We start from the raw sequence: 23,042 nt of genomic DNA on the forward strand, positions 1-23,042 counted from the left end.
TAAACAAAAAGCATAAATCTCTTGGTATTCCCAAGTTCGTTTTGCCACTGTAATTGCCTTGGAGAGGAGGTCAGGGGGCCTTTATCGCAGCTTTTCCTCTGTTGGCCCATGTCTGCGTTACAAATTCCCTCTGGCTGTTGATCCCCTTGGTCGCATCGACCACCAGCCGAGCTTTGCGTAACGCTGCAGTCTGGGGGCTGAAGCTGCCTTCTTGTAACACCTCTTACTATTTCTGTAGTCCCACGAAAGAGTCAGCAAGCGGCTGCACCAGCGGTTCCAGGCCTGGGTGGACAAATGGACCAAGGAGCACGTGCCCCGCGAGATGGCAGCCGAGACAAACAAGTGGCTGATGGGCGAAGGGTTGGAGGGCTTGGTGCCCTGCACCACCACGTGTGACACAGAGACCCTGCACTTTGTGAGCATTAACAAGTACCGCGTCAAATACGGCACGATATTCAAGACGCCGTAAGACTCCCCCGGGGCGAGGGAAGAGCCCGGGAGGTGTGTGTGTGTGTGTGTGTGTGTGTGTGTGTGTGTGCGCGCATTCGGGAAAGGAGGAAGATGCCTTTCTCCCCTCACCGTGTATCTCCGTAACGTGGCCACTTGACTAGTGCGTGGCTGGTACAAGCCGTCACCAGCGGGATTCCCTGTGGGGACGCGGTCTCTGCCGGCCCTTTGACTTCGGCGCGCGTCCCCGGACGGCGGCAAGGACCCTTCTCTGAACTTGAGCCATCCCAGAGAAACACAGCGAGCTCGTACACACCAGCAGTGCTGAGGCTTTGAGGCCCCAAGCGGAGAGGGAAGAGGACTGGAGGCTCCCCACCGCTTGGATGTGTCCCCAGGTGCCTGTCGCGACCGGATTCTCCTCCCGCTGGGCTCCCGTGCGGGGCCCTGGGGCAGCCCCATGCCGCCTCACAGAGCGGACCCTGGGCTCCTCGCCTCCCTCCCGGGCTGGACTCACCCCGTGCAGATCGGTCTGTCCATTCTAGTGCCAGTGGAACTGTTTTATTTTATTTTAATTTTTTTTTTTTTGTACCTGCTTGTTTACTAGTCTCTCCTAGTGCCATGCACCAGCTTTTCACACACATGTACGTACACACACACAACAGAGAACAACACGATTTTAACATGTTTCCTCCTTTTTTGTAAATAAATGTACAAATTGTCAATTTTGGGGGTTTTTTTTGGTTTTGTTTGGTTTGTTGGTTTTTTTTTTTTAATTAAAGGAAGTATGCTTGATGTGCTAGCATAACTGTACTAGCTTCTTGTGTACCATAGTACCAGGTGGCTTGAGAATTAGTACCGACAGACAGACCGACGAAGACATTTATTACACTTTTTACCAAAGGGAGTTATCATTGTAGTGCTTTTGTGTGGAAACTTTTTTCTCCTTTTTTTGTAAATAAAAATAATGTCTTTGTTCTTAACTGGAGGAAGACAGTCGCTCACCCACAGCCCTGTTCCGGGTCTGAAAGGCACCGTGCAGCATGCAGTTTTTGGGGTGGGGAAGGGCAGGGGGGGGACATCCCACCATTTTATATGATCGGCTTCACAATCTGAGAGGAAAAAGCAGAGGCAGTGTGTGTTGTGCAGTTAGCAAAACCGAGGTATAAGTGGCCTGTTAAGATATATAAATATATAGTATATAATTTTTAATTTTTAAAATTTTTCTTTCTCTTGGTGGGTAGTTTTTATCCACCCAGTCTTCCAGCTCCAAGGACCTTCGCTTTTGGGAAGTGTTGCTGAGCTACTGATTGTGCTGATGTATTTTTCCCTCTCAGTATTGGAGAAAACATCCTGTGAAGTACCCAGCCAGTATTTGACAGAGCTGCTGTGCGTGTGTGTTTGTGTGTGGTGTGTGCGTGCGTGCAAGAGAAGGGCGGGGGCGCGTCTCGGTGCATTTCACTAGTGAAATCCACATATGGAATATATATTTTTTTAAGTATAGAAGTTTAGCGCTGGCAGATATTTAAAACATGGGGGAAGTTTCTGATTTAAAAAAAAAAAAAAGTCGGCATGGACTTTGTAAGCCATGACAGACACAACTGCACTGTCTCTCCTCCTCAAAGGAAGCGGCTTTCCTTGCACGATCCATGCTGCCAGTCCTAAGCACCGAACCAGGCTCCCGTCCTCCCTGGCTGGGCAGACGCGAGCAGGGCTCTGCCGCTGCTGAATCCTCTCCCCGGGGATTTGGTTTTTCCAAGACAGCAGATCGTCTCCCCTGCCTTCCGCAGGCAGGGAGCCGGGGCGAGAGGGGAGCAGGCGCGGAGGGGGACCTGTGCCTCGCCAGGAGAGCCGACGTGCAGCAGGCAGATCTCCAACGGCAGCCTCCTATGGACAGAGGGAAGAGCCCAGCGGAGAATATTCACAGTTTGCCAGCAATATGTTACCCGTCTTGTTTCTCCTCCTTCGCTGTAACCAGGCAGGAAGGGGCTGTCGCGTGTGCTCTTCCGCTTCAGGGGTTTCACGCGTGCTCCCCTGCTCTCTCTTTCCCCTGTTTTTTTCCCCCCTGTTGTATCCTCACGGTGATCTGGAAGCAAAATGCTTGGGTGATTTGGACTTTCTGACCAGCTCGGGAGCAGCGGCGGCAGCTGCTGCTGCTGGTAGGCATCTTGTCCCGGGAGCCTGTGCCTGCACGTCAGTGAGCGGGAGGGGGCTGCCCTCTGACGTCCCACCGCTGCTCCCAGCCTGTACAATAGCAGAGGTTCGGGGGAGTTCCCTTCTTTTTCAACTCGCTTTTTTGTATTCTGTAACGCGATCCTCGGCCCACAATCCGTGTGATTTCTATACAAATGTTGTAAAGTTGACTGTAGTGCGGTATTTCCATTAAAATATCAGGGCTAATGGTCGCGTTACAGATCCTTCCTTCCTTCCCGATCGTACGCAGTGACATTCTGGGCTGCTTCTGAGGGAAAAAGGGGGATGGGGAGAAAGAGGCGGGTGCAGAATGGCCGAGGGAGCGGGAGACTAGACTCCGGCCTGCGCTCGGCTTCTGCCTCCGGATAGCCCCCCGACGCACGGATCGCGGTGGCGGGGGGCACCCCTCAGCCGTCCGTTTTCCTCACGAAGGCGGCACGGCGGGGACAGACCGGCCCCGCAGCCAGGCAGGCCCGGCCCTTTCCCCCGGTCGCAAGGCCGCGCCGCCTCTGCGCATGCGCTGTAGCCGGGCCGGGGGGGGCGGTGGAGGGAACCGCGCATGCTTCGCATCCGGGGAGGGCGCGCCCGGGGCCGCGCATGCGCAGAGCGCGGCGGGCGCGCCATGATGGCGGCGCCGAAGGACAGGCGCACGGTGCTGGAGCGGGTGGAGAAGTTCATCTCCGACATCTACTTCACCGACTGCAACCTGCGGGGCAGGTGGGCGGCGGGGGCGTTCCCCGCAGTCCCCTCGGGCCATCCCCGGGGTAGTGGCAGCAGGCGGGGCGGGTCGCGCTGCGGCCGGGCCTGCTCCCGTGTCCCCCCCTCCCGCCATCCACCGCAGCCGGCCCCTCCGTGAGGCCGCAGCCCCCAGGCCGGGGCTCGGGGGGGCTTAAGTGAACAAAGCACCCCTCCCTTGCACAGCCAGCCCGCAGCTCTGCCTCGGGGTGCCGCGGCACAGGGCCCCCCCGCGGGGGGCGGGGGTCTGCCTAGAAGCCCTTAGGGAGATTTCATGAGGAAACAGGCCGAGGCATATCTGTTACCAAGGAGAGAGAAGAGCCGAGTTCACTGCTGGGAGCTCTGGCAGGCCCCTTTGCCGGGGCAGGTTGCTGCCCTGCTGGTCAGTGGGTGCCGTGAGGCTGTGAAGTGGTAGCAGGGTGGTACAGCCACACTGGGAAGGCGGGGAGATCTCTATTCCCCCCGCCCTGGGCTGGTCCCCACAGGACTGGCTTTGTTAATGGTGTCCCGACCATCTCCTGCTGCAGGCTTTTTGGGGATCACTGTCCGCCAGCATCACTCTCCTGCTTCCAGATGCCACAGCGCATCCCTTACCATGAGGCCGTTGGGCAGGAATTCAGACCGGCTGAAGTGGGAGACTCCTTCGGGCCCACGTGAGTACCAGGCTTCGATGGAGCTGGGAGCATGGTGGGGCTGGAGCTCACACCTTCAGTCTTACTCGTGCGCATGAACCCTCATGAGCTCTCAGTGGCGAAGAAGTGAGATTATAATCCTCTTCCCTGTTGCGAGCTTTCGGTAGAAGGTGTCTGCCTAGAAGCCCAGAGGAGATTTCGTGAGGAAACAGGCTGAGATGTGTCTGTTTCCAAGGAGAGTGAAGAGCCGAGTTCACTGCTGAGAGCTCGTGTTCATAGTCGTGGTTGTGACCCTGATGCTTGCTTCTGCATGGGATCTGTGTGCTTTGTCAGGGCTGGGAGAAGATCGGAGTTTTTTGCCAGCAGTGGTCAAAGACACGATGCTACTGTCTGTTTCGGTTGCAGAGGAGGCTGGGTTGGGACCAGCACCAGGGGGTTTGTGTGCTGCCTTCTCAGCTTCCTCGCCCGCTGGCACTGCCGTGCCTCTTCGCAGCCTGCACGGAGGCTCTGAGGAACTGTGGCTTCCCTCGGGGGAAGGTCTCGCGGTGGGCTGAGTGTGCTGCCTGCTCTCTTCCAGGTGGGAGACGTGCTGGTTTAAGGTGGAGCTGAGCATCCCCCCGGGCTGGGCAGGGCGGGAAGTGCACTTCGTGTGGGAGAGCGACGGGGAGGGCATGGTGTGGCGAGATGCCCAGCCTGTCCAGGTGAGGAGACGTGGGTCAGGGGTGTGCTGGTTGTGCCAGCCGCTCCACTGCATACAGAGTGGTTATTTCCCTTAGCCCTCTGCAGTGGGGCAGCAGAAGAAACCCCCTCCTGTTATGTGCTCTCCAGAGGAATGCCTATTTGTGTTGGGGAGCGCAAAATAACACAGGGGCCAACAGGAAAGAACCAAGAATAATCAGAGGTCTAGAGAGAGTGGTCACAAAGAGAAACAGAAGCAGGATATGTAGTTGTAGAGTTGTTTAGCCTCAAGTGGTAATCCGCAACAGAGCTGTTTTTAAATAAAGGGAAGAAACTGCTGTCCAGAGAAGCGCGGTGTTTGTGAAGAGTCTGGTACGCGGGGTGGGAGAGAAGACTACTCTCGTAGTCTATTTCCAGAGTTTCACCCAGAGAGGCAAGCCTGCTGCTGGTGGTGGGTTTCAGTCTGTTTTCTAGAGCCAGCTTCCCGCCAGGAGTTAAAATTCTGGTCTGCAAACCATTAACGGCTGAAAATCCTTTGCTTAGGCGTTAGCAAATGCATCTTGGAAGAAGGCTAGGCAAGCACTGGGCCTGAGGTGTGAATCCCCACTGCTGCCAAGAACAGTGGGACAGATGAACAGTGGGACAGACTCTTGTCACACAGGTCAACTTTTGTCCTGCTCTGGGGAGGCGGAATGGCTCAGGTGACATTTTGCAGCCCTGCCCTGCTCTGCAGTGGTGTCCGGGGGCGTTGTGGCACTGTTGGGGCAGCAGCAGCAGTTTCCGTGCCTGTTGTTCTTGTGGGAAGCATTGTCCCAGGGCACGTGGGGCCAGGACCCTCCATCCAGCCGGGTGTGTCTTGTCCTGCCCATCCAGCTGCTGTCATGGCCCCCTGAAGATGTGTGTTAAATGTGCCACCTCCCCCTGCAGGGTTTGACTAAGGAAGGCGAGAAGACCAGCTACATCCTGACGAGCAGCTTGAAAGAAACAGAGCCCCACAGGTGGGTGGCCAGCGTGGCCGGGACCCCCACCGTTGGGCCACCTTGGTGTTGTTCAAAGCCAGGAGGCCAGGCTGAGACATCCTCACCTGCATCCAGGTGCTCTGAGAAGTATCTGGCGTTCGGCAGCTCTGTCTGTTGTTCAGGTGGGGCCGGTCCCACCACAGGGAGGGGAGTGGACTTTCCCGGCTGATTGCCTGTGGTCTGCTCCCTGATGGTTGTGTTTTGCTCTCCAGTCTGACGCTGTATGTGGAGCTGGCCTGCAACGGTCTCTTCGGAGCTGGCAAGGGCAGTATGATCGCCCCTCCGGACCCTGACAGGAGGTTCACCCTGAGCAAGGCTGAGCTGGTCGTCTTCAACAGGGATGTCTATGAACTGCTGGTGGATCTGGAAATACTGCTGGACATGGCCCGGGTCTGTGAGCTCATTCTCTTCTCTTCTCTCGCCCTTTCCACCTCCTTCCACAACTTCATTTTATCGCCTTCTCCTGCCATTCCCTGACCTGTCTCCTTCCACCAGGAGGCCCTGGAGGAGCAAATGTTTGCTCCTGCTGCTTTAGCGCAATTGATCTTGTCTACAGTAGGAGAAAACTGAGCAGGGAGAAGCCAAAGGTGTTTTTTTCACCCACATTCCACTCGAAGGCAGGATCTGTTAGACCAGAGTGCCCTGGGATGGGCGTATGCATAACCTGGCTTTAGAAGGCTCATAAGTAAGGACGTACGGTTGTGTCTGCGAAGCAGGGGCACAGTGTTTACCTGGCACCGCTGGCAGTCAGATGTTGGGTGGAGGTAGCAGGTTGTCCCTGAGGCAGGTGGCATCTGAGCTGGTGCAGAGAGCTGCTTGGAGCCAGAGGGTGTGCTGAGCTCTGAGTCAAGCTGTTATTGCCCCCAATCCCAGCTCCTCGGGGAGGAAAACCAGAGGAGTTTCCAGGCACTGTACGCTGCCAACCAGATGGTCAACGCCTGTGACGTTATGGACCCCTCCACCTTCCCTGCTGCCCGTGACCTGGCTGCGGCGATCTTCAGCCAGAGGAACGGCGAGAGCCAGCACACCATCCATGCCGTGGGTCACTGCCACATTGACTCTGGTGAGAGCAGCACAGCGTTCCCTCCCTGCTGACCGGGAGGCCAGGGCATGCTGCCCAAGGGGAGAGCTGGCTGCCTTTGGGCTCCAGGCACTGGGTGCTGTGCCCTGAGGGAAGGGAAAGGGACCTTTGTGCTGGTCTGTCGCCGAGGCAGGGGAACGTGTGCCTAGCTAGCTGTGCCATTTGGAGCGCCAGTGGGGCTGGTGATGAGGGGTGAATTACAGACCGCTGTCTGCCAGCTGCTGGACTTCACCCCTCGATTTCCAGACCCCGGAGGGGTTTCGGTCTCAGCAGAGAGGCAGCAGGAGGAGTGGGAGTTGGAGGCCCCAGGCTGCGTTGCTGTCAGACCCTAAGTCAAAGGACAGCGTTTTGCCCTAGCATTTTCCCTGGCTGATCCACGACAGGCAGCACAGCCCCGTTCCCAGGGGAGCTTGTGCCGAGTAGTAACCGCGGTGGGGCCATGCCTGTCCCTGCAGCCTGGCTGTGGCCGTTCGAAGAGACCATCCGTAAGTGTGCTCGGAGCTGGGTCACGGTGGTCCGTCTGATGGAGCGCAATCCGGAGCTCACCTTCGCCTGCTCCCAGGTGAGTGATCTCCCTCTGGGGACCTCTCCTTCTGCTTGTTGCTCCCCCAGCATGGCCCAAAATGAGACGGGGGGGGATGAGCGGGAGCGTCCCATGCAGTTGCAGAGAGGAGGGACGTCGGTGTGGTGGGAGCTGAGGCTGACCTCTGTGCTGTGGCAGGCGCAGCAGTTCGAGTGGGTGCGGAGTTGGTACCCCGGGCTCTACGCACAGATTCGGGACTTCGTGGTGAAGGGGCAGTTCATTCCTGTTGGAGGCACCTGGGTGGAAATGGTGAGAAGCACGGTGAGCCTGGCTCGCCACACCCTCCCAGCACAGAATCACACAATTCCAGCATGGTAGGGGTTGGAAGGGACCTCTGGGGATCACCCAGCCCAACCCCCCTGCCGAAGCAGGGTCACCCAGAGCAGGCTGCACAGGACCACGTCCAGGCGGGTCTTGAATATCTCCAGAGAAGGAGACTCCACAGCCTCCCTGGGCAGCCTGGGCCAGGACTCCATCACCCTCAGAGTGAAGAAGTTCTTTCTTGTGTTCAGCTGGCGCTTCCTCTGCTTCAGTTTGTGCCCGTTGCCCCTTGTCCTGTCGCTGGGCACCACTGAAAAGAGTCCGGCCCCATCCTCCTGACACCCAACCTGCAGATATTTAGAGGCATTTCTAAGGTCCCCTCTCAGCCTTCTCTTCTCCAGGCTGAACAAGCCCAGCTCCCTCAGCCTCTCCTCGTAGGAGAGATGCTCCAGTCCCCTCATCATCCTTGTAGCCCTCCACTGGACTCTCTCCAGTAGCTCCTCATGTTTCTTGAACTGGGGAGCCCAGAACTGGACACAGTACTCCAGATGGGGCCTCACCAGGGCAGAGTAGAGGGGAAGGAGAACCTCCCTCGACCTGCTGCCCACACTCCTCTTGATGCACCCCAGGATCCCATTGGCCTTCTTGGCAGCCAGGGCACACTGCTGGCTCACGGTCAACCTGTCATCCCCCAGCACTCCCAAGTCCTTCTCCGCAGAGCTGCTCTCCAGCAGGTCCGCCCCAGCCTGTACTGGTGCATGGGGTTGTTCTTCCCCAGGTGCAGGACCCTGCACTTGCCCTTGTTGAACCTCATCAGGTTTCTCTCTGCCCAACTTTCCAGCTTGTCCTGTCACCATCCCTCTGGGACCAGTCCTGGCACTGGAAGGGGAGAGCAGAGCCTTTGCTGAGCCTGTCTGGTTGGGGATGGTCTCCAGGCCCAGCAAACAGCAGCTGTCTGCAGTGCCTAGTGTAGCAAAAATACTGTCCCTCTCCCAGATCATCTCATTCCCCGAGAAAGGAGCTTTGGTCTGGACTTGCTGAGCAATGTTCCTCCTTTTGCCCTCTGCCGAGCTCTGTTCTAATCGTCCCCGTGATCTGCTGGGTCAGGATGGCAGCGTGTGGGAACGGGGTGCTCACAAGACGTCCCCTGCCCTGGCGCCTGGCTCGCCACATGGAATCACTGTGCTCTCCCCCAGGACGGGAACCTGCCCAGCGGGGAGTCCATGGTGCGGCAGTTCCTCCAGGGACAGCGGTTCTTCCAGGAGCAGTTTGGCCGGATCTGCTCAGAGGTACTTGCTCTTTCCCAGCGCCCCTTCCTCACACACCACCTCTTGCTGTGCATGAGGGTTTCTCTCTGGTTCTGCAGATACGCTGTTCAGGTGCCTCGCGTTGGCCTGCTCTTGGCAGCTAAAGCCATGATGAGTAAATATCTACTTCCCCGTGTATCAGGGCAGTTAGCACAGCCCCAGGCCTTGGTTATATTGCTTTTGAGTCCATGGCAGGTCTCTAGAGTTGCTCCTCCTCTAGCACATCCTCTGTCCCCTCTGCAAGAAGGCCTGACTACCAAGAAACCCTCCACGAGCTTAGGCTGCGGTTTGTGGCCAGTGTGACTCACGTCTGCCTCTCTCCCTCCGCTGCTGTCGCACCTCCTCCCAGTTCTGGCTGCCGGACACGTTTGGATACTCGGCTCAGCTGCCCCAGCTAATGCGTGGCTGTGGGATCAGGCGGTTCCTCACGCAGAAGCTCAGCTGGAACCTGGTGAACACCTTCCCGGTGAGCTGTGCTTCCCTTCCTCCCTGGGGTTGCTCGAGTGTGTCTGCAGGGCTGGGCCTGTTTGTGCTACAGGTTGGGCCAGTCCTTCAGCTCAGCTGACACAGGCTCTTCTTCCAGAAGCCACCAGTTTATGCTGGTAGCAATGTCCTGTCAGCGTTTAGGGGAAAGGAAGGACGCGGTTAGAGATCCCAGCTAGGCCCTCGGCCTACACATTCCCTCTGCTTCCAGATGGGAAGCTGCGAACTGCATGCAGGTCTACCAGACAGCAAACCCAGCTGCTCCTCTGCTGTCACCTGCTCTTGTGGCACTCCTCATCCGACGATGTGACTGTCTCCTTGCACTGATCTGTCAGGGCATCCCACAACCCCACGGAGAGAAAGTGAAGGCCCGGTGTGAGTCCTCAGGGGGCTGTGAAGCGCCCATCACCTGTGCACTTCCTTGGTGACAAAGGTGCCGGGCTTTGTGTGTTGGCCAGGGCTTGCAAGGAAGCTCGGGCTTTTAGTGCACAAGCTTTGTGCTGATGTGGTTGAAGCATGCCCTCCACGCACACGCGTGCGTGGGAGGTGAGTTTGGGAGCCTCGAAACACTGAGCTAAGGGTGAATTTCTCTTTCTGGTACTGCCATGACCAGAGAGTTCCTTTTGGGAACTCCTGGGAACAGTGGGGCTGTGCTGCAGAGCGTTCCAGCACTGCGTGGGACAGGGGGGCTGTATGAGACACCGCGCTTTCCTTTGGCTCCCCTCCAGCATCACACCTTTTTCTGGGAAGGCATTGATGGTTCCCGAGTCCTGACCCATTTCCCACCTGGCGATTCCTATGGGATGCACGGGCAAGTGGAGGAGGTGAGTGAGATTGCCAGACCTGCGCGTGAAGTGCAGTGCCAGCCCCTCAGGGCCAGGTCTGAGGCTCCTAGGAGAGGGCACTGCCTGCGAAGGGAGCAGGACAGCTGGCAGCATTGCTGGGCAAAGGCTGTTCGGGTGCCTGGCAGTCAGTTGCCTGCCTCTGAGATGTGTCCGTGCCTGATTTTTGCAGTTTGGGCAGAGGAGGAGAGGCAGGACTGGGCTTTGCACCCCGAAGGCTGACCTGGCTGTCTTGTGTGGAGCGGTGGGAGCTGGGGCTGGGCACCGGGGGATTGCAGCCACCCAAAATTCCTTCTAGATGCTGAAAACAGTGAAGAACAACAAGGACAAAGGACTTGTGAACCACAGCGCTCTCCTCTTTGGCTTTGGAGATGGAGGCGGGGGCCCGACGCAGAAGATGCTGGACAGGATGAAGAGAATGAGTGACACAGACGGGCTGCCAAGGTGAGAGGGGAGCTCCCTTCCTCCCTCCTTGCTGGAGCGCTTGTTCTGCGCCAGGCCTGGCCTTCAGCAGCGCCAAAGGAAAGGGGGTGTGAAGGAGGGCAGGGAGCAAGCGGGGCGAGCAGAGGGCTAGGAAGGGTTGTCAGGGAGACAGAGCCTCTCCATCATTGAGGGCTGTAGGAAGAGGTACATGGGGTAGCCTCAGACTGCTCGTGAGCCCTCCACTGAGCTGTGGGGCGAATGGCCAGCACGGCAGTGGTGCCTGGCAGTCTGTCCCTGCCTGGGGAACGTCCCTGTCCCCAAGGCAGGCAGCAGGAGCGGCACGGAGTGGGAGAAGGCTAGGAGGAGGTTGGGGAGAATCCGGTGTGTGTGGCAGTGTCGGGGTTTCTGAGTCCTCAGTTCCAGGGCTGTCGCCTTGCTGGTCAGGGTTCACTGTCAGCCGTGTCACAGGCTGCTGCCCTGGCTGATCGCTGTTTGTGCATCTCTCCCGCAGGGTTCAGATCTCCACTCCTGACCGACTCTTTTCTGTGCTGGAGAAGGAGTCATCACAGCTGCACACCTGGGTGGGAGAGCTCTTCCTCGAGCTGCACAACGGCACCTATACCACCCAGGCACAGGTGACTGCGTCCATGGGACAGGGGCAGCAGTCTCCCCCACCCCAGGGAAGGTGGCTGTCCCCAGTGCTCTTCTCTACTGCTCAGGCTGCTCCAGGGTTCAGGCAGTGCCCTTTAGGTCACAGTGGTGGGAGCCACCTTGTAGCCAGGACTCCAGAAGGCAGATCTGTTGTCAGACCTCCTTCAAGGGGTGAGAAGCAAGGCTGGACACAGCAGGGCCCCTTTGGTCAATAGCTGTCACATCCGTCACTTTAGCAGATAGCTGCAGAGGTTGGGTGAAGAGTCGGATGAAGGGGAGGCAGGTGAGAACAGAGACAGGGGAAGCTACGTCCTGTGCCGGGAGTTTCAGTTTTATCTGTGGCAAAACAGAACTCGCTGGTAGTGGCAACATCATGACGCCTACAAATAACCGACCTTCCTGCACTGGAGCTGGGCTTTTGCTGCAAGAGATCCGCTCCTGGCTACCAATTTCCTAAGCATCTTCTCTCCTTGCTTTGACACCAGATAAAGAAGGGGAATCGGGAGTGTGAGCGAATACTCCACGACGTTGAAGTGCTCAGCACCTGGGCTCTGGCGCGGGGCGGCACATTCCAGTATCCTGCCAGCCAGCTGCAGCGGCTCTGGAGGTGAGGGCAACCGGGAGCACTGACGGCACCGGGGGCAGGACGTGGTGAGGGCTGGGGACTTCAGGGTGAGAGCTGGCTGCTCTTGGGACACCACTCCCCATCCCAACAGCTCCTTGTCCCTGCCTGAGTCAGGGTAGAAATCCTTGCTGTCAGTGCACCAAAACAAGCCTGGACCAGTTGGACCGCACTGGTGTGGACAGTTACTGGGCAGCTCGGTGGGCTGATGGTGGGAGATGGTCACTTGGTTCTCGGCCCTGTTCAGCTGGAGCCAGAAGGGTGACTGCCCGCAGCCTGTCCTTCACCTGAGCTGCCTCTCTTGAGTGGGAGAGTGGCGCATGGTTAGGATGTGGGGACCTGTGCGGATTCCGTACCGCAGCACTGTGTGTACACAACCTCTTCCATAAACTGATCGGGGCTCCACCTGGCAAGTGCTTCAGTGCCTCGCTTCAGTCTCCTGTCGGAAGATAGCTCCAAAGCCTCGCTACTCTGCCGGCTGGAAGCTTCATTTCCGACCTAAGCTGATTACTCGCCAGTTTGGACTTGTCTGAACTTGTGCAACAATATATCTGGTAGCCCCAAGGGATGAAAACGTTAGCTCTTACTCCCCATGGTTGTGGTTTACTAAGACGACAGTTGACAAGTCCTAACATAAAGGGATTTAGAGGGTGCTACAAAAAAAAATCCTTTTCTCTCGAGCGTTTGCTAACAGCAGGACAAGGAACAGTTATTAAGTTTGTCCATCTTGCAGACAGGGCTTGGTAAGCCAGAATAAATCCAGTGCTCTCCCCTGCTTCGTCACCTGGTTTCTGCTCTGTGCTTTAGGTTATTGCTGCTCAACCAGTTCCATGACGTTTTGCCAGGCAGCTGCATCCAGCTCGTGGTTGAGGATGCCCTGCAATACTACACAGGTGAGCAGGGGGTTTGGCGAGAAGGCCCTGATCTGTTGGAGCACACCAGCTCCTGCCAAGTCGAGCTTCAGAGGTTTCAGTCCTGGACTGTCAGGTGCTATGGGTCGAACATGTGCAGGCATGTTCCTGTAATAGCGCTAACTCAGCAAGGAACTGGCAGAGGAGCTAAGGGATTAAAAAAAAAACCAAACCCATCCTGAGTTATTGACTTCTGTGCTTGCTGTTGGCATGCCGGGATAGACCCCAGCAAAGGTGGGCGCTGGAGTTCGCTCCTGCCTGCCCACAGGCACTCGCAGTAGCTTCACTTTGTTGTAGCTCCACAGTTTTCTGGGTGAGCTGGCATAGCTCTTTGTAATCTTGTAATAACAAAGTTAAGAATAAACTTTAATTACTTACTAATAGATAACAGTGATTAATACTAACGATAACTAGTAATTGTAGCCTGGAAGTAGCTAAAGTGTGCATATGTGGCATGGGAGCACCAGAAACTCTCTCGGCTGTGAGAAATGTCCTGGCTGGGTCCCACCGGGCCTCTTATTTGCTCAGAGATCCGCAGGGCTGGCATTCAGCTGCAGGAGGAGGCTGTGCGGTCCTTATGTGGGGATCTGCTGCAGCCCAAGGCAGGGAGCGCCGAAAGCACCCTCGTGTTGAACACTCTGCCCTGGGAGCGGACTGAGGTCATCTCAAGGACTGGGCCATCTGGAACAGAGACTTTAGGTATGTCTAACCTTGGGGTAACTAGTGTATCAGAATTTCTTACAGGGGCGGAGACAGCTAGCAGAGAAATACTCTGCCTCTCCCTGCCCTGGGGAGGGTTTACTGACTTGTCAAATCGCTTCGTGGGACTTTATCCCACTTCAAGTTCTACCCTGAACTGTGGATGAAGAAGAGGAGGGTGTGACAGGAGGTGGCAGGTCTGACGTGAGAGCAGCAGGGCAGCACAGTGCGACATAGGGTTAGGTCTGGGGGAGATGTTGCAACAGAACCTCTTTGCTTTCCAGCTCTGGTGACAGTCCCCAGCATGGGCTATGCTGTCGTGAGGGAGCCGTCACTGCCACCTCAGCCTGTGGCAGTGAGGAAACAGGTAAGCGCAACGGCAGTTGTCCTCAGGTTGATGTACCCTGCGTCAGAGGTTGCCTGGGGAGAAATCTAGGGAATCCAGCCCACAGCAACTCCGCGCACTAGGTCTGCAATTGGGGCGCTCAGCTCCCGCGGGCGTGGGTCTGTGAAATCTGTTTCTGTCGGTTCCCCCAAGGAGGATGGCACCATTGCCATGGAGAACGGGGTGATTGCAGTCCGCCTCGACGTGGCGGGGCGCCTGACCTCGCTTCGCCTTGTACACTCTGAGAGGTATGCGTCTCCTCCGGTTCCTGCAGCCGGGCTCCTCAAACCCCTCTCAGGTCGTCTTCTTACTGAATGCCCTTTTCCACTGCCAGTTCTTCTTAAGCTGCTGTTTCTCTGTTCCACTTTGTTCCAGAGAGTCAGTCCCAGACAGCTGCTACGCCAACCAGTTTGCACTCTTTGATGATGTTCCCCTGTACTGGGACGCCTGGGACGTGATGGATTATCACTTGGAAACCAGGTAGAAGAGCGGTGCCTGCAGCACTTGGATTTTGTCTGTGCTCTGAGGTTCTTGCCTCCCATCGGTCCTAGCTGTAACAAAAGCTGTAACAGAACATTCGCTCTGGAGAACTGGGTGCCTCCCATGCAGGAGGCCGGATTGGGGTCTGGGGACCTGGATCTACCAGGCTGAGACCAGCTCTGCCTTTATCCCTTTCTCTAGGAAGCCAGTGACAACGCTGCTGAAGCCTCTGGAAATCACCCTGGCTGGGGGCCTGCGGGGAAGTGCGAGCTTCTCCCTGCGGATCGGGGAAAGCAGCACCTTAACCCAGGAGATCATCCTGGATGCCATGTGCCCGTACCTCCGCTTCCAGACCCAGGTCTGTCCAGCAGCTGCCGTGCGATACGGACATCTGTGCTGTGCAGGCAGGGCCCTGGGGAGCTGAATCTTGCACCTGAATTACGTTCTCCCTCCTGTTTCCTCCCCAGAGCCCCTCACTGCCTGTCCTCCTCTGTCTTAGGGGGAGGCAGCCCAAGGGTGGGGGTTCTGAGGGCCAAGGTGGAAGAGGAACTCACCACTTCCTCTGTGTTCAGACTCTAGTATGGTTTTCTTGTACCTGGTCTGGTCTGGGTGCGAGCTGGGGAGGGACGAGCGCAGCCCCTGCCTGTCAGCCCCTGTGATGATGATGTTCCGCTACCGCATTTAGGTTGAGTGGAAGGAGGCTCACAAGTTCCTCAAGGTGGAGTTCCCCGTGCAAGTCCGGAGCACCAACGCCACCTACGAGATCCAGTTTGGACACCTGCAGCGGCCGACGCACTGGAACACGTCCTGGGACTGGGCCCGGTTCGAGGTGAGAGGAAGGGTGGCCTGGGGGCTACCTTTGCTCCCAGGCAGGAGCTCTGTGTGGTGAATACGTCCCTTGGTACCTCCTGCAGGTGTGGGTCCACAAGTGGCTCGATCTCTCCGAGCACGGCTTCGGGGTGGCACTGCTGAATGACTGCAAATACGGGGCATCAGCCCATGGGAACATCCTCAGCCTCTCGCTGTGAGTGGGGTTGGAGCAGGGGTGGAGCTGCAGCGGTCCCCTGGCCGCCTGAGGCATCCCTTGGAGGCCGAGGCAACGCTGGGTCCTGAAGGATCATAGTTAATAAGGCAATAGTCTGGTGGCTGGCTGTCACCTGAGGACTTCTGGCTGACTTAATTACAGTTGACTAAGATAATGTAACTCCTGTGAGTAATGCTCATAGGTAATTCAGGAGAACGTTTGCACCAAGTAGTGTTTCTGTTGCTGGCCAAAACATACCCCAGGAGGGGAGACTTGAGGAAAGGAAAGGAACGGCAATGTTACGGATGCGTACAAAGCTGAGAGAAACTGTGTGTTTCAGTTTGACTCCAGCAGCCATAAGTTTCACAGGAAAACATCCTTCAAAGGTCGATTTTAGCTTCTGGGACTGTCCAGGGTCTGTTTGCTGTTGCCAGAAACCAGCAGCATGTCGGCTCCCACCTCGGGGCCCAGCCTCGACGTAGTGGGGGGAGGCAGTCATCTCGTCACAGTGCTCTGGACCGGGTGGCAGGGGGACAGCGTCAGGCTTGGGCTGGCAGAAGATGCCACCGAGAGCCTCACCTCCCTCTCGCCGCCTTAGGCTGAGAGCGCCCAAGTCCCCCGATGCCACGGCAGACATCGCCCACCACCAGTTCTCCTACGCCGTGATGCCCCACCAGGGTGAGTGACAGGCAGAGCAGGACACGTAGCATGGAAGGAGCTCCGCTGAGCCTCGGCATGAGCACACCCGGCTGCGCCCACCGAGCGGCTGGTGAGAGGTTCTTCTGTTGCAGGTTCCTTCCAGGACGCCCGTGTGATCCAGTGTGCCTACAACTTGAATTTCCCTCTGCACGCGGTGCCATCCGGCTCTGCCCAGTGCCCAACCTGGAGCGCCTTTGCTGTCAGCTCACCCGCCGTGGTGCTGGAGACTGTCAAGCAGGCAAGCCCCCAGGGCAGCAGCGTGAGGGCGGGTGGGGTGGGTTCAGCTGCTGTTGTCAGGCACGGTTTGCTGGGTGGTGGGCAGGCTCAGCTGGGCGGAAGCAGCGATCCCTCTGGTTCGTGTGTCCTGCTAGGTGAGGATGAGGCGAGTTAGCACCCCTCTGTGCCAGCTGATGCAGGCACTCACACCGGGGATCCTGGCAGCATCCTCACCTGTACAGGGGTACGGCAGCCACAGTCGTTAACGCTGCACCGTAGCATCACAAAATCATTGAGGTTGGAAAAGACCTCTGAGATCATCCAGTCCAACCGTCACCCCAACACCACCGCACCTGCTAAACCATGTCCCGAAGTGCCACATCCACACGATTTTTGAACCCCTCCAGGGATGGGGACTCCCCCACTGCCCTGGGCAGCCTGGTCCAACGTCTGACCACTCCTTCAGTGAAGGAATTTTTCCTGATATCCAGTCTGAACCTCCCCTGACGCAACTTGAGGCCATTGCCTCTTGTCCTATCGCTAGTTACTTGGGAGAAGAGACCAGCACCCACCTCACTACACCCTCCTTTCAGGTAGCTGTAGAGAGCCATAAGGTCTCCCCTCAGCCTCCTCTTCTCCAGACTAAACAACCCCAGCTCCCTCAGCCGCTCCTCATCAGACTTGTTCTCCAGACCCTTCACCAGCCTCACTGCCCTTCTCCAGGCACGCTCCAGCCCCTCAATGTCCTTCTTGTAGTGAGGGGCCCAAAGCTGAGCACAGCACTCAAGGTGCGGCCTCACCAGTGCCGAGTACAGGGCACAATCACTGCCTTGTTCCTGCTGGCCACACCATTCCTGATCCAAGCCAGGATGCTGTTGGCCTTCTTGGCAATCGAACAAAACAAAAGGCATGCACACACTGGCAGAGCCGCTCAGCCGCGGTCACTGCGGTTGGGCTGTACCCTGAGGTGTTGGATCGGATGCGCCCATCTCGTTTCTCCGAACAAACGTTTGCACTGTCCCCCCAAAGGCTGAGGACAGACCTGAAGCTGTGGTGGTTCGGCTGTACGAGGCGCACGGCAGCACGGTGGACGCCTGGCTCCAGACCTCCCTCGCCGTGAAGGAGGCGATGCTGTAAGTCCCTGCAGGAGGGCTGGGTGCCTGTGGCGATGGCCGTCGGGCACTTCAGCCTCACGCGCCACTTTCTTCCCCAGCTGCGACCTCCTGGAGCGTCCGGCTGCACGAGGCCGCCTGCTGCTGGAGCAGCGGGGCGTGAGGCTTTCCTTCACACCCTTCCGCCTGCTCTCCGTCCTCTTGGTCTTGAGGCAGTGACGCCGTCCATCGCCCTTTCTGACGCCGCAGCAACCTGGACCAACACCGTGAGCCCAAATCGCAGCCCAGGGCTTCCCCCGTCCCAAGAGCTGTGCAAGCAGGCGGTGGTTCCAGCCAAGGGCAGCGTCTCCCCCTCGCCACCCACCCAGCCACCAGAGAACAGCGGTGGAGAACCACCTTCAGGAAGGGAGGACAGCTACCCCTGCCTAACCAGGGCAGGAGGGCCCCAGCGAGCGCCCAGCTAGCCAAAGCGTGGGCTGGGGCTGTGGGACAGGCTGGCTTGCCCCGCACAGGCTCTGCTCCAGCCCTGGCCGGCCTTGGGGAGCAGCAGCTTTGTGTCTCGGCCTTCGTCTTGTCCAGACCCAAGCAGCACCAAGCTGTAACAGGGCAGCAAGTTTAAAGACACACTGCAGTCCTTCCCCTCGCCCCGTGCCTGCCTCTTGCACTGGCCTTATGAAAGGGGAACAGAAGAAAATAGGAGAATTACATGAAAACAAACTCCAGCCTGTTTGCTCAGCTTATTTCCAGGTAACTGCGCTGATCTGCCTCTTCCCAGCTGTAGCTGCTGCTCTCTTGGTGTCCTCCTCACCAGGATCTCATGCCTGGGAGGGGGGAGGCAGAGCTTACCTTTGGGGTTTTTTTTTCGGGGGGGGGAGGTGGAGGGGAAGCCTGCTCCAGCCCACTTAGGGAAGAGGCTGCGCAGTGGAGGGGTTTATCCTTAGCACACAAAAGGCATGCACGGCAATTTCTACACAAAGTATTTTATAAGTCAGCTAAAAACAGGGATCCAGGCAGCAGCCAGGAAGAGGGAATCTGCTTTTGGGCAGAGGGAAGGGTCACAGTCCAGCACGCTGTGCAGTGGCTCTTACCCCCTCAAATGCCTGGGGACAGCAGGAGGATGCTGGATAAATCAGCCCCATCACCGACCCAAACTTCTTCCCGCACTGGCAGGACGCAGTGGTAGCAAGCGGGCATGAGCACAGCTACAGAGCAGCCCCATCTCTCCCCAGCACGACCCCAGGCCCCCAGACTCCTGCAGCCGTTAAAACGCCCCTGGGAGAAGGGCGGCGTGTGGCACTCACACGGCGGGGGCTGCGCCTGGGCCAGGGAAACAAGAAGTCAGAGGGGACAGGGTGCCCGGTTCTGCCCTGCGAAGCCCCACTGGGCTCCTGCCCCGTGGTACCCGCTCCGTCCCCCCGACACGAGGGAGCGCGCCCATGGCGTTCCAAAGCCGCGGGGACTGCCAGCCTCACCTCTGCCCCTGCGCGCAGCCGTCCGGCGGCTTCTCTTGGCTTTCACCGGCGCCTTGGGCTCGGACGAGGCCGGAGCAGCAGTGGCTTTCCTCCTCCCGCGGGAACATCCCCTCCTCGGCCTGTCAGCCACCTCCTCCTCGGCGTCCGACTTCAGGGGGCTCGCCGCAGCCCTGGGGCGCCTTTTCGAGGCATGCGTGGTGACCTGGGTGGACATCGGGGCCAGAGCTTGGCAGCAGCAGTGTGCTTGGCCTGCTGGCTGATGAGAAACTCCACGCAGGAGCCCCGCTGTGAAATTGGGGAGCGGCCTGAGCAGGGGACGGGACGGCCTCTACCCCCAGCAGGAGCCACACCAACCACAAAGCGTCTTACCTTGGGGCTCCGAGGCTCGGCGTCCACCTTCAGCTGCGCACGCTTCTTGCGAGGTGTCTGCCCTGCACGAGAAGACGTGCCTGGGTTAGGTGAGGCAAGGAGGAGACGGGGCAGAGTGCCTGCGCCTTGGGGGACGGGCTGCGGCACCGTGACCTTCACCAGACTCCCTCCCCTGCCGAAACACCACTTGGATCAGGTGGAGAGCACACTCTCCAGCTCCCAGCCTGGCAGGCAAGGAAGGGGACATAGGTGCTGGCCTGGAAAAGCACCCTGTGGGCACAAAGGCTGTGCACAGGCAGGCGGCTGTGCCGGGAGGGAGCCTTGGGGACAATGGGCTCCGTCCCCTAGTGCCACCAGCCATCACAGGCCCGTCAGTGCCGCAGGGAGAGGGGCTCTGCTCCCACCTTCGCCAGTGCAGGGCTGGCCAGGCTCCAGCCCTCCCAGAGCAAGAGCGGGTCCCGCAGGGAGACGAGCGGACACTTACCTTTGGGAGCCATGGGGCCAGGATCTCCCTGCAAGGAAGGCGACAGAGCATTGACGGGGGCCCGGTCGTTCTGCAGGTGGCAGCAGCAGAATGCATGCCCCTTCTCCACCCAGCAGCCGAGGCAGTGACAGGGAAACAGCCACGTTTCCCTGGGAAGCCTGGGGGGAGCCGGACTTGCTCTGCCTGCCCTGTGCCTCAGGGACCCTCCTCTCAGCCCCTGCTCCTTCTGCAAGGCCCCTCCCCGGCACCTTGCCCAGATGCAGGAGGGAGGAACAGGGCTGCCAGGCCTCGTGAGCAATCAGCCCCTCAGCTCCAGACTGCCTGCCACCCCTGGGCCACTGCACAGAGGGTCCTTGTCACCTCCACATCCACCAGTCACAGTAGTCTGGCGGCAAGGGAGACCTCCCACGACACAGCGTAATGCTGAGGGGGTCTCGGGAAGCAGAAAACAGGCTGGTGTCCCCTTGGAGAAGTGGTTGGGGGGGGCAGCCAGCCCCAGGCAGTGAGCCCAGGCTCCTACCTGGAACCATATGGTCCTGCCGCTGCGGTCGCGCAGGGAGCTCATGCCAGGCACCAGGTAACACTGCAGCCAGTTCTTGAAAGCGGCGTAGTTATCCGGCTGTTCTGGGTCCAGGAGCTCCTTCCCTGGGAAGGGAGAGAGGCCAAGGACAGGAGTAGAGAAGAAGCAGAGACCGTGGTGGCGGGGTGCCCTCCTGAGCCTCCTGCTGCTGGGAACACAGAGCCCAGGGCTCGCCGCCACCCCCCACTGTCCCCGTCCCCCTGCTCCCTGTCCCGTCGCCTCACCCGCCACAATGACCTCCATGGGCACGGTGTGGCACAGCTCCAGGAGGTCCGGGTGCTCCTGCATCACCTTCAGCTTCTTGCTCAGTGTCATGGAAGGATTCTGCAGGGGCGGAGAAGGGGAGGGAAGTCACCTGCCAGCCCCCCAGCCTTGTCGGGCTCTCCCCAGCAGCAGCCGCGTTCCCCATCTCCTCCTGCCCTCTTGAGGACAGGCTGCCACGCTCCCCACGGCACGCACCAGTGCCAAGCTCACCCCCCAGCCCCCATCCAGGCTGCAAACCGCACGTTCCCTGTAGCTGTGAAGACACGAAAGAGGGCTAGTGCACAGGAACGCCAGCAGTTTGTAAAAAACAGCCCTCAAGTCGCTTATGTTGTTATCAGCCTCCGCTAAAACAGCCACTTCCTCTCCCCCAAGGCCACAAGATCAGCTGTGAGCTCTACTGTGGGCTTCCCCGGAGATTTTATGCTCGCACGGTGTTTGTTCCCCTCGCCCCTTCCTCTCCATCCACCCCAAATGTACCGCGATGGCTGCCAGGGCAGCACGCAGGCGTGTGCCAGGGGAGCAGTCACGGTTCGGCAGCCTGGCCACAGGCGAACAAACACTGCACGCGTGAGACTACAGCACTGCTGCGCCCTGTTTGCTGCTCCGCTGGAGGGGAAAGACGTGTTCAGGCACGGGTGTCTGTGGCAAAGGACAGTATATAATGTGCTGGAGGAGAAAGATCCCGTGTGGCAAGCGTTATAGCTGTGAGGGAAAATGCCTGCTGTTGGACTGGGAGCAGCAAATCCCTCCCGACAGCGGCGCGTGCAGAGGCTGTGCGAGCTCTGCCAGGGCCTGGTGGCAACGTTCTGCCCCATCAGCGCGAGGAACCAAACACGAACTGAAACTGGCCCCGAACCCCGGGCTGGAACAAGCCCAGATCAGCAGACCTGAACCGGAGCTGCACGCCCGGCTGAGCCCGAAGCTGAGCCAGAGCAAGGCAGCTGGCTGAGTGCAGCCGGGGGGCTGGAAGCAAACCGAACCACCTCCCCCACTGCCAAGCCCAGACCCCAATGGGGAACGCGGCTCAGCTCAGTCCCGCTCCCTCCACGGAAGGCAAGAGGCTCCCGGGACCCCAGGGTGCTGCCGAGACGTCCCACAGGGCCACAGGCAAACAAATCCCCGGCACAGCATCTGTCTGGGAACCTGCCCCTCTCGGAGCCAGCAAGAGCACCAGGCGTTCCTCACATTCTTCCTCCTCGCCTGCTCCTGGTCCTTCAGGGCCTCCAGCACGGTCCGGGCCTTTTCGAAGGGACGGGTCTTCGACCTGAGAGAGTCACAGAATCACAGAATGTTCGGGGTTGGCAGGGCCCTCTGTGGGTCATCCAGCCCAACCCCCTGCCGAAGCAAGGTCACCCAGAGCAGGCTGCACAGCACCACGTCCAGGCGGGTCTGGAATATCTCCAGAGAAGGAGACTCCACAGCCTCCCTGGGCAGCCTGGGCCAGGGCTCCATCACCCTCAGAGTGAAGAAGTTCTTCCTCATGTTCCGTTATGCACAGGTTTTGCCACCTGCCTGCATCTACCAAGGAGCCATCAAGCCCTGGCAAACTCTTGCCGGCCAAACCCCCGTGGCGTGTCAGCTGGCTGCTCGACCCACCTTACCTGTACAGGATCTCAGCGCGGAGGTAATTCCCGATCCCGTTGAAAAACTTCTGGTTTAAGAGCGCCTCGCAGATGGGCTTGTCGAAAGCCTTGTCGCCCAGGTTCTTCAGCACGTTCTCCCTGCAGCGGGAGCACGGGGCACGAGGTGGGTTCACCACCAAAGCGGCCCCCAACGACACGGGGCCGGCCCGTGCCTGGCACGGCGGCAGCCGCTCACCTGAAGGCCCGGTACTCGGTGAGGACGCAGGGCCCGCGGCCCGGCTGCCAGGCCTCGCCCAGCCGCCACGACCCGAAGCGCCGGGCGTCAACGAAGCAGAGAGCGCGCGGCGGGTCCTCGCCGGTGACGAAGCGGAGGTGGGCATGGCGGGGCAGCCCGGCGACGGGGCACAGCCGGAACAAGCCCGACATGCCGAAGCGGAAGACGAGGGCCTGGGCCGCGCCGGGGCCCAGCGGGGCCAGCGTCAGCCGCAGCTCCTTGCCGCGGGCCGCCGCCCTGACGCGGTAGGCCTCGCTGCAGAACGGCACCTCCGGCCCCCTGCCCACCGCCGAGCGCTCCACGCCGCCCGAGAACACCAGCCCGCCGCACGCCTCGTTGATGTAGCGACCGGCCAGGTGCAGCTCCGGGCACTCCGGCATTTTTTATTGCGACTTGGCGCAACAGCGCCCGCGCTGGAGGGCGCCCGCCGCCCCGAGGCCCCGCCCACGGGGCACGCCGGGAGCTGTAGTCCCGCCGGCGGGGCACGCCGAATTGTAGCCCCGCCCATCTCCCCCGCGGGGCACGCTGGGAGTTGT

General features: G+C 59.1%; 3 protein-coding genes across 6 annotated transcripts in view; 2 read left to right on the plus strand and 1 right to left on the minus strand.

Annotated features, from left to right (window-relative positions):
- The window catches only part of SIN3A (SIN3 transcription regulator family member A), a 34,049-nt gene extending 32,622 nt beyond the window's left edge, over positions 1 to 1,427 (plus strand). Inside the window, exon 21 of the mRNA XM_075432200.1 lies at positions 239 to 1,427. Within this exon, the coding sequence (XP_075288315.1) occupies positions 239 to 469 (231 nt within the window). The 3' untranslated portion in view covers positions 470 to 1,427. The remainder of the gene's footprint in view (positions 1 to 238) is intronic.
- A 1,817-nt stretch (positions 1,428 to 3,244) lies between these two features.
- On the plus strand, positions 3,245 to 18,192 carry MAN2C1 (mannosidase alpha class 2C member 1). Of its 2 annotated transcripts, XM_075432287.1 has the most exons (26): positions 3,245 to 3,354; positions 3,900 to 4,025; positions 4,582 to 4,705; positions 5,610 to 5,680; positions 5,914 to 6,091; positions 6,575 to 6,764; positions 7,238 to 7,344; positions 7,504 to 7,614; positions 8,823 to 8,915; positions 9,283 to 9,399; positions 10,145 to 10,240; positions 10,557 to 10,702; positions 11,193 to 11,316; positions 11,818 to 11,939; positions 12,762 to 12,847; positions 13,394 to 13,564; positions 13,849 to 13,931; positions 14,103 to 14,197; positions 14,325 to 14,429; positions 14,631 to 14,787; positions 15,115 to 15,258; positions 15,344 to 15,453; positions 16,052 to 16,131; positions 16,245 to 16,390; positions 17,398 to 17,501; positions 17,582 to 18,192. In XM_075432287.1, the coding sequence occupies exons 1-26, from the start codon at positions 3,260 to 3,262 to the stop codon at positions 17,697 to 17,699; spliced, it is 3,099 nt and encodes a 1,032-aa protein (XP_075288402.1). In that variant the 5' UTR covers positions 3,245 to 3,259; the 3' UTR covers positions 17,700 to 18,192. The 2 variants fall into 2 exon arrangements, with proteins under 2 accessions (XP_075288402.1, XP_075288403.1); XM_075432288.1 differs by lacking the exons at positions 3,245 to 3,354; positions 4,582 to 4,705 and having other exon boundaries at positions 3,936 to 4,025.
- Positions 13,205 to 23,008, minus strand: NEIL1 (nei like DNA glycosylase 1). 3 transcript variants are annotated; one of them, XM_075432290.1, is made up of 9 exons: positions 22,468 to 23,008; positions 22,251 to 22,370; positions 21,835 to 21,913; positions 20,610 to 20,709; positions 20,326 to 20,450; positions 19,806 to 19,833; positions 19,322 to 19,383; positions 18,953 to 19,154; positions 13,205 to 16,519 (listed from the first exon to the last, which is right to left on the minus strand). In XM_075432290.1, the coding sequence occupies exons 1-9, from the start codon at positions 22,884 to 22,886 to the stop codon at positions 16,446 to 16,448; spliced, it is 1,209 nt and encodes a 402-aa protein (XP_075288405.1). In that variant the 5' UTR covers positions 22,887 to 23,008; the 3' UTR covers positions 13,205 to 16,445. The 3 variants fall into 3 exon arrangements, with proteins under 3 accessions (XP_075288405.1, XP_075288406.1, XP_075288404.1); XM_075432291.1 differs by lacking the exon at positions 13,205 to 16,519 and adding an exon at positions 18,445 to 18,797 and having other exon boundaries at positions 22,468 to 23,005; XM_075432289.1 differs by lacking the exon at positions 13,205 to 16,519 and having other exon boundaries at positions 18,445 to 19,154; positions 22,468 to 23,006.
- Positions 23,009 to 23,042: the final 34 nt, after the last annotated feature.

This window comes from Opisthocomus hoazin, chromosome 10 (genome assembly GCF_030867145.1).
Source record: "Opisthocomus hoazin isolate bOpiHoa1 chromosome 10, bOpiHoa1.hap1, whole genome shotgun sequence".
Lineage (NCBI taxonomy): Eukaryota > Metazoa > Chordata > Aves > Opisthocomiformes > Opisthocomidae > Opisthocomus > Opisthocomus hoazin.

Excerpts from the sequence above, each read along its gene's own strand:
- NEIL1 (XM_075432289.1), bottom strand. The coding sequence starts at position 22,886 with ATGCCGGAGTGCCCGGAGCTGCACCTGGCCGGTCGCTACATCAACGAG. Across the intron at positions 22,371-22,467 it reads ACCGAGTACCGGGCCTTCAG|GGAGAACGTGCTGAAGAACC; the intron begins GTGAGCGGCTGC and ends CTCCCGCTGCAG. Across the intron at positions 19,155-19,321 it reads CCGAGCCTCGGAGCCCCAAG|GTCACCACGCATGCCTCGAA; the intron begins GTAAGACGCTTT and ends ATGTCCACCCAG.
- MAN2C1 (XM_075432287.1), top strand. The coding sequence starts at position 3,260 with ATGATGGCGGCGCCGAAGGACAGGCGCACGGTGCTGGAGCGGGTGGAG. Across the intron at positions 5,681-5,913 it reads AAAGAAACAGAGCCCCACAG|TCTGACGCTGTATGTGGAGC; the intron begins GTGGGTGGCCAG and ends TTTGCTCTCCAG. Across the intron at positions 15,259-15,343 it reads GGGACTGGGCCCGGTTCGAG|GTGTGGGTCCACAAGTGGCT; the intron begins GTGAGAGGAAGG and ends TACCTCCTGCAG.